At 46.9% G+C, this 13,800-nt stretch overlaps 1 protein-coding gene across 1 annotated transcript in view; it reads right to left on the bottom strand.

Moving 5' to 3' along the window:
• The window catches only part of TUBGCP5 (tubulin gamma complex component 5), a 78,314-nt gene that overhangs the window by 11,302 nt on the left and 53,212 nt on the right, over positions 1-13,800 (bottom strand). The window contains exons 22-24 of the mRNA XM_078768592.1: positions 7,130-7,255; positions 6,888-6,976; positions 1,677-1,777 (exon numbers count right to left, since the gene is read on the bottom strand). Of these exons, the coding sequence (XP_078624718.1) occupies positions 1,677-1,777; positions 6,888-6,976; positions 7,130-7,255 (316 nt within the window). The remainder of the gene's footprint in view (positions 1-1,676; positions 1,778-6,887; positions 6,977-7,129; positions 7,256-13,800) is intronic.

The following is a 13,800-nucleotide window of genomic DNA, read 5'->3' as shown; positions in this document are numbered from 1 at the left end:
AAAAGCAATCAAAGTAATATACAGAAAATGGAAGGAGCAGAAGGACACAGAGCAATTTCTAGCTTATCTATACAGGCTTAACTTATAACCCAGACAACACAGACAGACAGACGACAGTCAGACTTACACGGGGATGATGACAGGAATGGCAGGAGGTTCGTTCATCTGGCGAGGTTCCGTGCCGACCCACGACTCTCTCTCTCTCTCTGTCGGTAACACTGGGATTCTCCTCTCCAGTACCTCGAACCCAGCTCAGCAGCACGCACCCAGCTCTCGTACCAGTTCAGCAGCACGTACCAGCTTCTCGTACCAGCCCAGTAGCATGTACTCTCTTTTCGTACCAGCCCAGTAGCATTTACCCTCTTTTCGTACCAGCCCAGTAGCATGTACCCTCTTTTCGCGATTGTCGCACGCATATCTCAAGTGGGGGTGTGACATGCCCTCGGCCGTTTGGGTCCCGCCCCCGTGCTCTGTTTCGTGGCCTTATATGGCAATGCCACGGTCTTGTTACCTTATTTGGGTATGGAGCTGAACAGCCCCCCCCCCCCCCCCCCCCCCCCGTGGCGAGCCACGGGCTTGTAGCCTTACTTGGGCATGGAGCTGAACAGTCCCGCCCCTGTGGCGCGCCATGGGCTTGTCTCTTCTCGGCGACCCCGCCCTTCTTGTCCAAACAGAGCACGGAGCACATATTCACAATAGCGGCGAACGCCGCTTCCAAACCAGGGCCAGTTGAGAGGGCGCGCACCCCACGCTTGTCAAGCGGTTTTGCACAGAGAGGGAGAGTTTGGCTGGGAAATGCAATCCTTGAAGGGGACCTATCTTATTTCATTTGGTGCAATGCAGAGTCAATTAATGGGAAACAGAGCCTTAAACTCACATAGAATAAAGAAATAACTATAGAGAGGTTCTATGATTGGCTACGTGCTTGTACATGGACTAGCTAAGGGGACGACCTTTGACCTTTACACAAATGGAGGTATTTACAAAGAATTACTATTTACAGAGGGTGATATTTACAATAATTACACCAAGTGCAGGGTTTCCCAAATCCGTTGCAATATAAAACTGTTTGCCAAGAACTTCAAAGAGACAAAAGGAACTTTTATCAGCAATGTCGTCTATCCTGAAATTCTAAGCTGAAGAAGAGGTACAAAATCATTCCATTTTTTTCCTAAAGAAAAGCGTACAGTTGATATCACGATTTGAAACACGATGGAATAATATTTACCGATATGAACAGTGATGTGGTTTTTTAAATTGAAATTCTAAAAATACTGTTTAGATTTTGATGATTTGCGTGTGATATTTAACGGATGTTTATATAAATCGTTTAAATAATCATTTGCGCCTCCCAATTGAAGCCCCGCTCTTCGGGCGGGTACCGTTGCTAGTGTTTATAATCTACACAAACCTGAGCCAATTAAGATTTCACCTACATTAATAAAAATATAAGTGACTAATATTAATTGTTTTAAAGCACAAATGGAGAAATTTTACATAACAACCAAAATGACCACACTCATTAATCATTTCTCGAAGTTTAACCTGAATTAAGCATATTCGATTCAAGTTATGGAGCAAACCCTGTATTATGCAACAAGGAAACAAAAACAATTTCATATAATTCAGAGCCACAGTAGAATAAGATGGATATGCCGTAAGGGAGAAGTACTGACGGTGTGGGAAGGAGCCACGAGACGTAGCCTTGCCGAGGAGGGTCAGAAGGAAGGACAGAAAGTTTCGGACGTCTTTCTCTACCCTGGTGATGACCTCCACTCTGTCGTGGCAGTGACACAAATGCAAGTACGATGGGAGGTTAAAATTCTGAGTATCAACCAACACTGTGCAATGTACAAAAGGTTATATTGGTACACTGGCACTTTACATCATTGGCCAAAACAAGGATGCTATAGGGGAAATCCAGATGCATTCCAGTTCCCCTACATCATGCACAATATGGGATGAGCTCACACAATTTGTTCTTGGTTATAGGAAGAAGAACTAGAGGGGAGTTCCCCCCCCCCCCCCCCAAATAAAGAAACAATAAAACAACTAATTATAAAATGTCAGAATTTTTTTCCCCCATTTAAAAAAAAAAATACAGAATCGAGGCTCGTGTAAGAGCGAACACATTGAACATGAAAACATGCACAGACACACAAAACATGCAATGAAGGGAGCGGGAGACAAGAGGGGGAGAGAGGGAAGCACACAAGTGCAACAGAAGAGAACAGGGACGTCGGTAGATCTGTGGAAGGGGGAGGGCTGGGGGAGGAGAGAGGGGTACACGGTATAAAGCAAATGAACACTTCTGGAACCACAGTAAAGAAGCTGGGGATTCAAAGAGGCGGGTTTGGGGCGTTTTAACGGGGGTAGAAAAGATCAAGGTTTTGGATGGGGAAAGATAAGAGATGGTGGTGAACAAGACCTGGAGGGAGGAGAGGGATTGAAGAGAGTGAGGGAGTTTGTTTCAGAGGTGGGAGAAAAGAGGAATGAAGTGAAAGAAATGAAAGAAAGTAAGAAGAAGAAGAAAGAAGAAAGAATAAAGTAAAAAGGGAATGAAGGAGTGAAGGTGAGCTGAGAGTCTTGATTTTGGCAGTTTCACCAGAAGAGGGTTGCTGGCAGATCTTGTGTCCTGCAGGAATATTTGGGGGACAGAGCACAGACATAGCAGGAGGAGCAAGGCCGGAGAGGAGTAGGTATAACACAGAAAGACCACCAACCTGCCTGCGGTGAAAGAGAGAGAGAAAGGCCCTCAGAATCAGCTTCATCGCGGGAGATTCCAATGATCCTGAATGCTTTGGTTTCAACCGCGCGAAGCTGAGCTAGGTGTGAGGCAGGAGCACCAGACCAGAGGGGAGAGCAGTATTCCATAGAGCTGCGGATGAAAGCTTTGTATGTGGTGAGGAGCTCAGAAGTGCCCAGAAAGGACTTCGCATGATGGAGGATGACCAGTCAGGGACTGGCTTTGGAGACCAGCTTGGAAATGTGGTTTTCCCAGGAAAGATCATGGCAGATATTGAGACCCAAAAGCTTGAATGACAGAAGTTCTTCAAGAGGATTGTTCAGAAAGTAGATGGGAGGGTTGTCCAGACGGTCTTTTCAGAGAGACAAAGTGAGAGTGTGAGATTTGTCAGGATTGAAAGACATGTTCCACTTGTTTGACCATTTTGTGATATTGTCCAGGTCTGCAGAGAGTGAAGAGGCTGCTGCCTGCTGATCTGCTGAAACTTTGTGTCTGATCATATTCGGATGAAACTTTGTGTATAGTTTGTGTGTGACAAGGACAGCTTGATTAGATTTCGGTGAAGATCCCAATCCAGATCAGGATATGAGAATTTTTAAAAATTTCCAAGTGATTATTCACCATTGAGAGATGGGGCCAAAAACGATAAATAGCATGGTATTTCAAAAAGCTGTGGACAAATGACAAAACTAAGTGGATGAGTTGTTTAGACGACAAGAACAAGCCGATTAGATTTTGGTTCCGGACTGTATCCAGATCCGGCCGATCAGAGGCATACAATACAAAAACTGTTTAGCCTGGCGGAGGTATGGTATGCTCTCGACCGAGAGCCGTTCTAGTTACCCTGCGCTCGTGAAGCGAAAAGCGGGGTTAAGCATTCATTGTGCATACGTGTGCCGTGTGCAGTGTCTGCATTTTAAAAAAATCATTTTCTCAACAACCGTTGGTCCGATTGACATGAAATTTTCACCATAGGAGGGCCACCTCCTGTAGAATATTTTAATGATTATTATGACGTCATAGGTCACGTGGTACAGGCACCATCTTGTAAAAACTTCGTACCTCTATATCTCTGAAACCACTCCATGGAAAAAATTGAGACCTGGCTCATTGCCAACTACTCCCCATGGGGAATAAGATATGTTAATGATGTCATCGGTGCCTTCATTATGACATCATAATTCGACAAATACAACACTTATCCATCTGATCATTATTTAAAAAAATTAAGCAACTGTTGGTCTGATGGACACGAAATTTTCACCAGAGGAGCACCTCCTCCTTTAGAATATTTTAATGATAATCATGACGTCATATGTCATGTGGTACAGGCGCCATCTTGGAAAAACCGATGTTGCACCTCTATTTCTCCAAAGCCGCTGCATGGAAAAAATTGAAACGTGGCTTATTGTAAAGAACCCCATATGGGGGGGAATAGGTGTTAACGAAGACGTCATTGGTGCCAGAATTATGACATCATAATTCGACAGACAACGCTTAGTCTGATCAGTTTGAAATGTATTGGGCGCGATCTATGCAACAATTATATTAGAGAATATAAATTTATGATGTCATTGCTCACGTGGTCTTGCAGCCATATTGGATCAACGAAAAAAAATGTTCAAAAACAGAAGAGTTGGCTCGCAACAAGTTGACTGCGCAGGGTAAGTATTCTATGAATACCATCTAGTTTGTGTATGAATTTGATGCAACATAAATCTACAGTACAAATCATTATATAACTCAAATACGGTAATACATTTTGGTTCATAGTTCCATTTTGACCATACAGCAACTTCAGGTGTGGTTGAAAATCACACAACCAAGTTGCAGTGCAACTCTGTTACTATTGCCCTTTTTCTGTTTGATGCAATGTCTAAAGGTGGGTTTTCACGGGACACGCGAATGGTTCGCGAACGATGCGAATGTCGAAAATATGGCAAAGTCCAACATTCGTATTTTAGGCTCCAAAAGTTCGCCAAACATGCGCGGGGGTTCGGAAGCGTCGTCAATTGTTCGCAGGAGTCGTTTTTTGTTCGGCGGGTATTTCAAACATTTTTGAAATACCCGCCGAACAAAAAACGACTCCTGCCGAACAATTGACGACGCTTCCGAACCCCCGCGCATGTTTGGCGAACTTTTGGAGCCTAAAATACGAATGTTGGACTTTGCCATTTTTTCGACATTCGTATCCTTCGCGAACCGTTCGCGTGTCCCGCGAAAACCCACCTTTATGCTTTGGCGCCTACCTTTGGATCCGATAGCAATGTATGATAGGTTGTAAGTGACATTCTCCACAATTTCTCGCACCGTGTGTCTCCCTCTTACTACCATGTAACACAACTGAATTAAGCAATGATCTTTAACAAGACTTTGGCATCTCCAACATCCAACTTTGGCAACATCTCCAACTTTGGCGCTCCATTCCTCTTCCCTCAGATCGGCAGTCTGCAGCCTCCTCACTCTCTGAAGACTTGGACAAAATCACAGACTGGTCAAACAAGTGGAACATGTCTTTCAATCCTGACAAATCTAACACTCTTACTATGTCTCTCCGAAAAGATCGACTGGACAACCCTCCCATCTACTTTCTCAACAATCCTCTCCAAGAAGTTCTGTCGCTCAAGCTTTTGGGTCTCACTATCTGCCATGATCTTTCCTGGGAAAACCACATTTCAAATCTGGCCTCCAAAGCCAGTCGCCGACTGGGCATCCTCCGTCGTGCGAAGTCCTTCCTCGGCACACCTGAGCTCCTCAACACATACAAGGCTTTCATCCGCAGCTCAATGGAATACTGTTCTCCCCTATGGGCCGGTGCTCCTGCCTCACACCTAGCTCGGCTTCACGCTGTTGAAACCAAAGCTTTCAGAATTATTGGAATCTCCCGCAATGAAGCTATCTCTGAGGGCCTTTCACTCACTCACCGCAGGCAGGTAGGTGGTCTTTCTGTCTTCTACCGACTCCTCTCCGGCCTTGCACCGCCAGCTCTCTCTGTGCTCTGTCCCCCAAATATTCCTACAGGTCGCACAAGATCTGCCAGCAACCCTCTGATGGTTAAACTGCCGAAATCTCGGATCTCTGCTCACCTTCACTCTTTCATTCCTCTTTTCTCCCGCCTCTGGAACAAACTCCCTCACTCCCTTCAATCCCACTCCTCCCTCCAGGTCTTTAAAACAGCTGTTCACCACCATCTCTTATCTTCCCCCATCCAAAACCCTGGTGTTGGGCTAGCGGCTAGGGTGCCGGCTTCGGATCCTAGGATCCTGGGTTCGAATCCCGGTCGATCGCTGAATTAACGCCAGGGGGGGTTGACTCAGCCTGTCATCCTTCTGAGGTCGGCAAATTGAGTACCAGTTCACTGGTAATTCCCTGTTTGTCGTTAAAGGCGGCAAAAAGGGTTGGTGTCAGGAAGGGCATCCGGCCGTCAAACATTGCTTCAAAAAGGGAACCAAAAAACAACAACAACCACGGTTCCCGAAAAAGGCCAACCCCCCGCTTTGCGGGGAAAAATGGGCTATAAAGGTGGTTTAAAAATTTTTTTTTTTATCCAAAACCTTGATCTTTTCTACCCCCACTAATTCACCCAAGATCCACCTTGTTTGATATTCCAACTTCTTTCCTGGAAGTCCTGGCAGTGTCCATATGTTTTATACCTCTCCCACCCCCCCTTCCCATGCCCCCCCCCCCCCCCAAAGCCCTCGCCCTCTCTCAGATCTCTCGATGTCTCCATGTCTCTCGGTCCCTGCTCTCAAATGTTGTGTTTGTGTCCTACCCCCTCTCTCCCCATCTTGTCTACCGCTCCCGATGTTATATGTTTTATGTGTCGGTTTGTCTTTCTGTGTGATTAATGTTCGCTCTTTCACGAGCCTCGATCTTGTATACAAAAAAAAAAAAAAAAAAAAAAATCCAGAACTCCCACATGAAAAAAAAAAACCCACCAAATGAGCATTAATGGCTTAAAGGGGCATGCAGGGTACGTTCCCAAATATCGATAAGAATTCTCATCAGTAACTGAAACGCTGTGTCTGTCATCTGGTCATTATTATCTGACATGTACAAATGATTGCACACTTTTCATACCCACTGGGAATTACTTCAAAAAGTACAGATACAGCTGATATTGTGATAGGCAATGGCGTACCGAACAGTAGACAGCCCCGCCTGCCAGCGCACGGCGAACTGCAGTGCCAGGTCCAGAACCTTCATGATGGCCTCGCGCATAATGCTGGCCTAAGAGTACAATCAAACACACACCGCCTTTATAGCAACTCTCATGGGAATATCTACATGAGAGCAAAACACTGACAAAAAAAAGTACAGCAATGTTATCTTTCCATTTCGATAACACCAACTCAATTCGCCGATCTATGTTTGAAGCGTTACCTGCTCATGCAGCAAGCAGCGTTCATGCGTGCACCGCACATATTGTTCGTGTATATCAATCAGCTGCTGCAAATTTTCTGCATCCTCCAGACGTGGTACAAACTCCAGCACAGTGCTGTGCAAGATCTAAAAAAAAACAAAGCAAGGACGACACAGTAAATTGACTCGGGCAACATCTCGACTCCGTATAATCCAAGCAGGCAAGGAAACCATGCTGGTGGGATTTTGTTCATGAGAATGCAAAGCATATTCGTTTCACGGTGTTATTTCATGATCAACAGAATGCCAATACATATGTGTTCCTTGACAAGGAACTTCAACGCAAGAGGAGGCCATGAAGCCAATCAAAACCTGTGCTATTATTGCCAACCTTTGGTTGTTTGCCTGTGCTCTGTCCTTTTTGAATGCTGAGGGCCAAGCAAAACGGTTGGCTGACTGATACCGCCGCGGCAGGAACATGTTCCATTTTAAAGGTCTTTAGTATGACTTGGCCGGCGTTCGAACCACCAACCTCCCAGACTCAGAACTGACCCTCGAATTATTATGCCACCAAGGTTGGTAAGAGAAGGGGATTCCAACCAGCAATCCTACAATCAACCACACACGCTTTACCCCACTACACCAAACCACTAGTCCGAATGACGGCATATTGAAGAAGACTTCGGAGTCGGAGCACTCCGACTGCCAGTCTCAAATCCCTCACTTTGTTTCTAAGATAAACATTTAGAAGATTTGTCAACTACAAAAAAAAACATTGCTAACAATTAATTCCGGGGGGAAATATTTGTGAGAGGGTATCAGTGAGGAAAAAATAAAATAAACGTTCAACACAAAGTTATTTATTTGAACATTTTTGTAAATGCCAATCCCCAAATTAACTGGTCTTTCTATGATATTCTACTCGTGATCATCCAACTGTCAGGAGAGGGGCGGAGCTTAGACTGCCACCTCGCCCAGGAGAGGGGCAGAGCTTGGACTGTGCATGCCTGTTCGGCCGTGAGACAACATGAGATCACTGGACACACCGTTTTTTCATGTTTTTACATCAATATAAATGAGCATCAACTCATTTACATGAGCATCATCAATTTTACATCAACGTTTTCCATGAGCTCCTCACCACATACAAAGCTTTCATCCGCAACTCAATGGCATACTGTTCCCCCCTCTGGGCCGGTGCTCCTGCCTCACACCTAGCTCGGCTTCACGCTGTTGAAACCATAGCTTTCAGAATCATTGGAATCTCCTGGGATGAAGCTAACTCCGAGGGCCTTTCACTCACTCACCGCAGACAGGTTGGTGGTCTTTGTGTCTTCTACAGACACCTCTCCGGCCTTGCTCCCCCAGCTCTCTCTGTGCTCTGTCCCCCAAATATTCCTACAGGTCGCACAAGATCTGCCTGCAACCCTCTTATGGTTAAACTGCCAAAATCTAGGCTCTCTGCTCACCTTCACTCTTTCATTCCCCTTTTCTCCCACCTCTGGAACAAACTCCCCCACTCCCTTCAATCCCACTCCTCCCTCCAGGTCTTTAAAACAGCTGTTCACCACCATCTCTTATCTTCCCCCATCCAAAACCTTGATCTTTTCTACCCCCCGCTAATTCACCCCAGATCCACATTTTTGAAATTCAAACTTCTTTCCTGGAAGTCCTTGCAGTGTCCATACGTTTTATACCTCTCCCACCTCCCCCCCCAAGCCCCCTCTCTCCCACAGTTCTCTCGATGTCCCTGCTCTCAAATGTTGTGTTTGTGTCCTTCCCCCTCTCTCCCCATCTTGTCTACCGCTCCCCTTATTTTGTGTTTTATGTGTCGGTTTGACTTTTTGTGTGATTAATGTTAGCTCTTTCACGAGCCTCGATCTTGTGTACAAAAAAAAAGAAAAAAAAAGTGTTTATTAATTCAAAGTTTTTATTGTGACCTTGACGTTTCACATGTAAAAAATAATGCTGCACAGCAAATTTCAGGAAGATTAGGCCAGGGAGTTGGAAGTGTACAAGGAACATTCAGGCTTGCGTATGTGTGTATCTATATTGTAAAGCAGGTGTGTCTGTCCGTCCATCTGTCCCCAAACTATTCCCACCAAACTTTTTGTGGAACATTTTGGGGTCCCAGCGGGTGTCCTAAGGTGGGTGTGAGGTTTCATAAGTTCCTCAATACAATTATGATTTTGAGTTTTGATCTGTACGAAACTGCTTCCGTTCTGGAAGTAAATACAGTCACAGCTTCGGCAGAAACATTTGCTGGTTCGATATCTCAATACAATTATGATTTTGAGTTTCTATTTGTATGAGGTGTTATGTATCCGCCCTTGCTCGCCAGCAGATTCGTCTGTATTGGTTATCACGTTAGAACAGTGTTGATATTAGTTTACCTCAAGAGTGTTTCTAACATTGTATTTTGTTATATGAATGGTATAGTATTAATTTGTAATTGGAATTATGCTGTTTGGAATGAAAAGACAGAGAGATTGAGTTCAAAGGAGAATGAGGAAATGATGTGAGGGTTTCCATCCGTGACATTCGCGGATTCGGCATTTGCAGTTTTGCCATTGACCACGTACAGAACGGTTCAGCTGCAGAAAGCATTCAATGCCTGACGTTTGACTGAAGGTGGCACAGGAATGTGTAATTTATTCGTTTGTGGTTTGGCATTATCCCTTTCTGCATTGTCTTTCACCTCCCATACCTCGCAAGTACGTTACATATATATACAGTATATACAGTATATACAGTATATATATATATATAGTTGCGGATATGAGGATTGCATTTTTTAAATTGTGTTGTATTGTGGTAAATTGTTGTGTAACATTGTTTGAATATGGCCCCTCCTGCCTCCAGAGTTGTGTAAAGGTAAAAAGGGCGTCCCGGTAGTTAATTCCATGAAACACCACATTGAAGGACACTATAAGACCCTTGTTCAGTAGTTTATATCCTTATTATGTGTTTTAGGGTAAGGCCTTGTCTTCCATTAACATGACACTCCATTGCACCAAGTGAAAGAGATAGATTCCCTTCATTCCCATTCCCAAAAACCTCCATTTCCCCTTTCGTAATGGCCAAGCCTCAATTTGGCAATTACATCCCCTCCAAAGCCGCCATTGGCCACGAGGCAGGGTCGGGGAAGAAAGGCGTGCCCGCCCGTCATCATCAAGGGCGGAGCCAGAGGGTCGCGCGACCAACCATGGCCGGGGTGAGCACACCGATGGGCGTGTCCTGAAGGCCGGCGGCTTAATCGCCGGAGGCGTGATAAAGGCGCGCACGCAAGAAGCAAGTGAGGGGGTCGTGAGTTGGTCGTCAGTGGAGGGTCAGTGGTTGCGTTGGTTGCGGTAAGAAGTCGGTGGTGAGAAGTGGTGGCGTTGAGTGGTCAGTGGTTGCGTTGGTTGCGTTGAGTTGTCGGTGGTGAGGAGACGCCAGGGCCAAGTGAGAGAAGGTTCAAGGTCAATCACCAGCAGTTGCGCCAGAGACGGCAGACGCGCCCTGAGGTGAGCCAGAGAAGCAGCTTTGGCTCCACAAGCAGCGTTGACTCCACCAGGCAGCTTCAACCCGTTACCCCGCGGGGACCAGATAGCGGTGGCAGCGGTGGCCGTCGAGGTCCAGCCGACGTCCCGTGCGGGATCAAGCCTGAACCATCTGCCCCAGCTGAACCTTCCCATTCCTCCTTCCAGCATTCATTCCTTTCCTCCACTCTTCTTGTGTACGTGAGTTTGTTCTGTGTGTCTTGTCCCTGGGTTAATTAAGTCTGTATAAGCTAGTATTTGCACTGTGTCACCTGCGTCTTATGTGTTGTAAATAAACGTGACTGCTTGCTTTTTGCTTATGTGTGTAAATAGTAAATAAATTCAGTAGTATTTCCAAACCTTTCTTTGCCTTCGTCTTCCTCTTTGCATTCGTCGTTTTAGTCTTTTCCCTCATTGAGCAGCCACGGTGCGATCCGGCCAACGTTTGGGTGAAATCGGGTTCTAATCGGGGAGTAACTGTTCGGTCGCGGAGCCTTCGCTCGGCAAACAACATCTAAACCGCGATCAGTAACAATTGGTGTCAGGAGTTGGGATTCGGACCTGGGACTAAATTTATTTAGCCCAAATTTTGGACACCAATTGTGTTATTACAGTAACAATTGGTGTCGGGAAGTGGGATTGGACCCGAAGCGCGCTTAACGCGCTCAAAATTACGAGCTGCTGAAAAATTGTGTTTTAAAGAAATAAAACCCGAATTTTGAAATCGCGCCATGGCTGGTCAAGGCGATCGAATGCCGGTGGGTGAGCTAGAGGAGGGGTTAGGAGTAACCCAGGATCAAATGGAGGGGAGCAATGAGGAGGCGGTTGAGGGGGTATCAGACGCACAAAATGGCGCTCTCGCGCACGAGGGTTCAGGCGCGCAAAAAGGCGCCTCGCACGAGCGCGCGGTAGCCGAGCCCGCTGTATCAGCGGGCTTTAACATGCAGCCGTTTGACATGCAGCAGTTCATGGCACGGTTTAGCGAATACATGGCAGAGTCGAAGTGCGACAACGAAAAAAGAGCCAGGGAAATGGAGGAAATGGAAGACAGAAGGAGGGCTGATAGTGAGGAAATGGAAGACAGAAGGAGGGCTGATAGTGAGAAAATGGAAAACAGAATGGGGGAGCGACTAGGAAATCAAATCGGGGAATTAGACAAGAAATTTGAGGGGTTAGACAATCAGATAGAGGGGATGAAAAATGGGTTAATGGGGTTAGAAAATAGGATGGAAGACAAATTGCGGGAGATAGGGGAGCAATCCGCCCGAGAAATTAAACAAATGGGAGAGCAGATAGAGGAGGTAATAATCGGGGTAGAAACCAAATTGGATGCTCAGAGGGATGAATTGGGACAGATGAGGGTGGCATCTACAAAAGAGATGGAGGAGATGAAAGAGGAGATACGACGAGGTGTAAGTGAGGAGGTCTCGGGGCTACGCGAGGAGGTAAAGCGAGGTGAGAAGCGTATGGAGAAAGAGGTGAGAAATGGGACGGCAAAGTTACAAGGGGGAATAGAAGATCTGACGGAGGAGGTGGAACAGCTGACGGAGGGACAAAAAGAACTAGTGGAGCAGGTTCAAAAGAACACTGCGGTACTAGGAGGGTTAAAGGCGACACAAAAAAAAATTAAAAATGACTTGATAGCGACACAGAGGCAATGTCAGATGGTACGTGAGGGACTGACAATGAGGTTGGATGAGGTGACAGAAGTAATGGAGACAAAGGACCGGCAGGTGAGGATGCACATAGAGACGGTCACGGTAGCCTTAGAGGACGAACTTGAGGAGACGCACCGGGAAATAAAAGAGGTGAAGCAAAAATTAGAGGAAGTGGAAGAAGAGGTGAGTGAAATTAAGAAGGGACGGACAGAAACTAAGAGGGAGATAAAGGAGGAAGTAATAGAATTGGTACAAGGTCTGTGCTCGAATCGTGATGTGCTGCTTACTAACCAAATAAAGAGTTTGCAGGTGGCAAAAGAGGTGCGGAGACGAGGTGCCAAGGTGAGTGGCGAAATATTCGGCAATGTATATGATGTGAGGAAAGCTTCAGTCGGCTTGGGGGTTGCTATGGATCCGGGTGTTCGTGAGAGGCCGTTGGTGAAGTGTGTGACAGGTGAGGTGTGCGAGAATGTCCGACCATGGGGTGTGTGAGGAAAAAGTGCACGCCAAGGAGTGAGTGTGCTGTCGAGAGTGAGTCTGTCGTAGCGCGTGTGCGAGGGGGTACATGGAAGCGCGGTGTGGGGAGTGTTACGGAGGAAGTAACGAAAAAGTGTGCGCAAGAGGATGCGCGAGAAAGATGTGTAACGGACAGGTGCATGAGGAAAGAGTGCGCTGTCAAGAGTAAGGGGGAATGCACGCCTGTGGTGAGCGTTACAGAGGATGTAACGGGAGAGTGTGCGCAAGAGTGTGCACGAGAAAGGTGTGTAACGGACGGGTGCATGAGGAAAGGGTGTGCTGTCGAGAGTAAGGGTGAGTGCGCTGTCAAGAATGGAGGTGAGAGTAGTGAGAGTGGCACGGAGCGTGAGTTGGTTGTGACAGGTGAGCGAGGATGTACACCTGGAATGGAAGGATGCACACCTGGAATGGTAGAGCGTGTGTGGGAATGCACACTTGAGTTGGTCGTGAGGCACGTGGTTGGGTGTGCGGGTGAAAGCACACCTGTGATGGTCACAGAGGAGGTGACCGAGGAGGGGGCGCGAAGAAGTGTGTTGGTGAGGTGTGCGAGCGACGAATGTGTGCCAAGGTGTTCGGTGGTCAGGTGTGTGACCAAGTCTGTGAGCGGAATGAGTGTACCGAGGTGTGTAAGGGAAGGTACGAGGAGCATGGGAACAGCTGGAGGTATGAGCAAGAAAGGGGTAGCGTATGCGTGTAAGCATGCAGGTGAGGCATCGACGGTAACCGGGTTAGAGGTTAGAACGACTTGTAGCCGAATCGGGCCCTCGGTGCGCGTCGGGCAGCTTAGCATGCCGCGAGGACCAGCGGGGATCCGAACCACGGCGGTTTCGAAAGAACCGCCGTACGCGATCCACGCCGGGCCGCGCTTTGAACGGCCGCGTCCGTGCTCCATTAAGCGGAGCGGGCAGCCCGATAGGAAGGGTCGTCATGGCGACCACCTTTTGTTGAGACGTGCCGGCAGGTCGAGATCGGGACATTGGATGGCTCCACGCCGAGG

This window comes from Myxine glutinosa, chromosome 14, assembly GCF_964187855.1.
Source record: "Myxine glutinosa chromosome 14, kmMyxGlut1.1, whole genome shotgun sequence".
Lineage (NCBI taxonomy): Eukaryota > Metazoa > Chordata > Myxini > Myxiniformes > Myxinidae > Myxine > Myxine glutinosa.
Note: the sequence above shows the minus strand (reverse complement) of the source record. Positions and strands in the feature narration are given on the sequence as shown.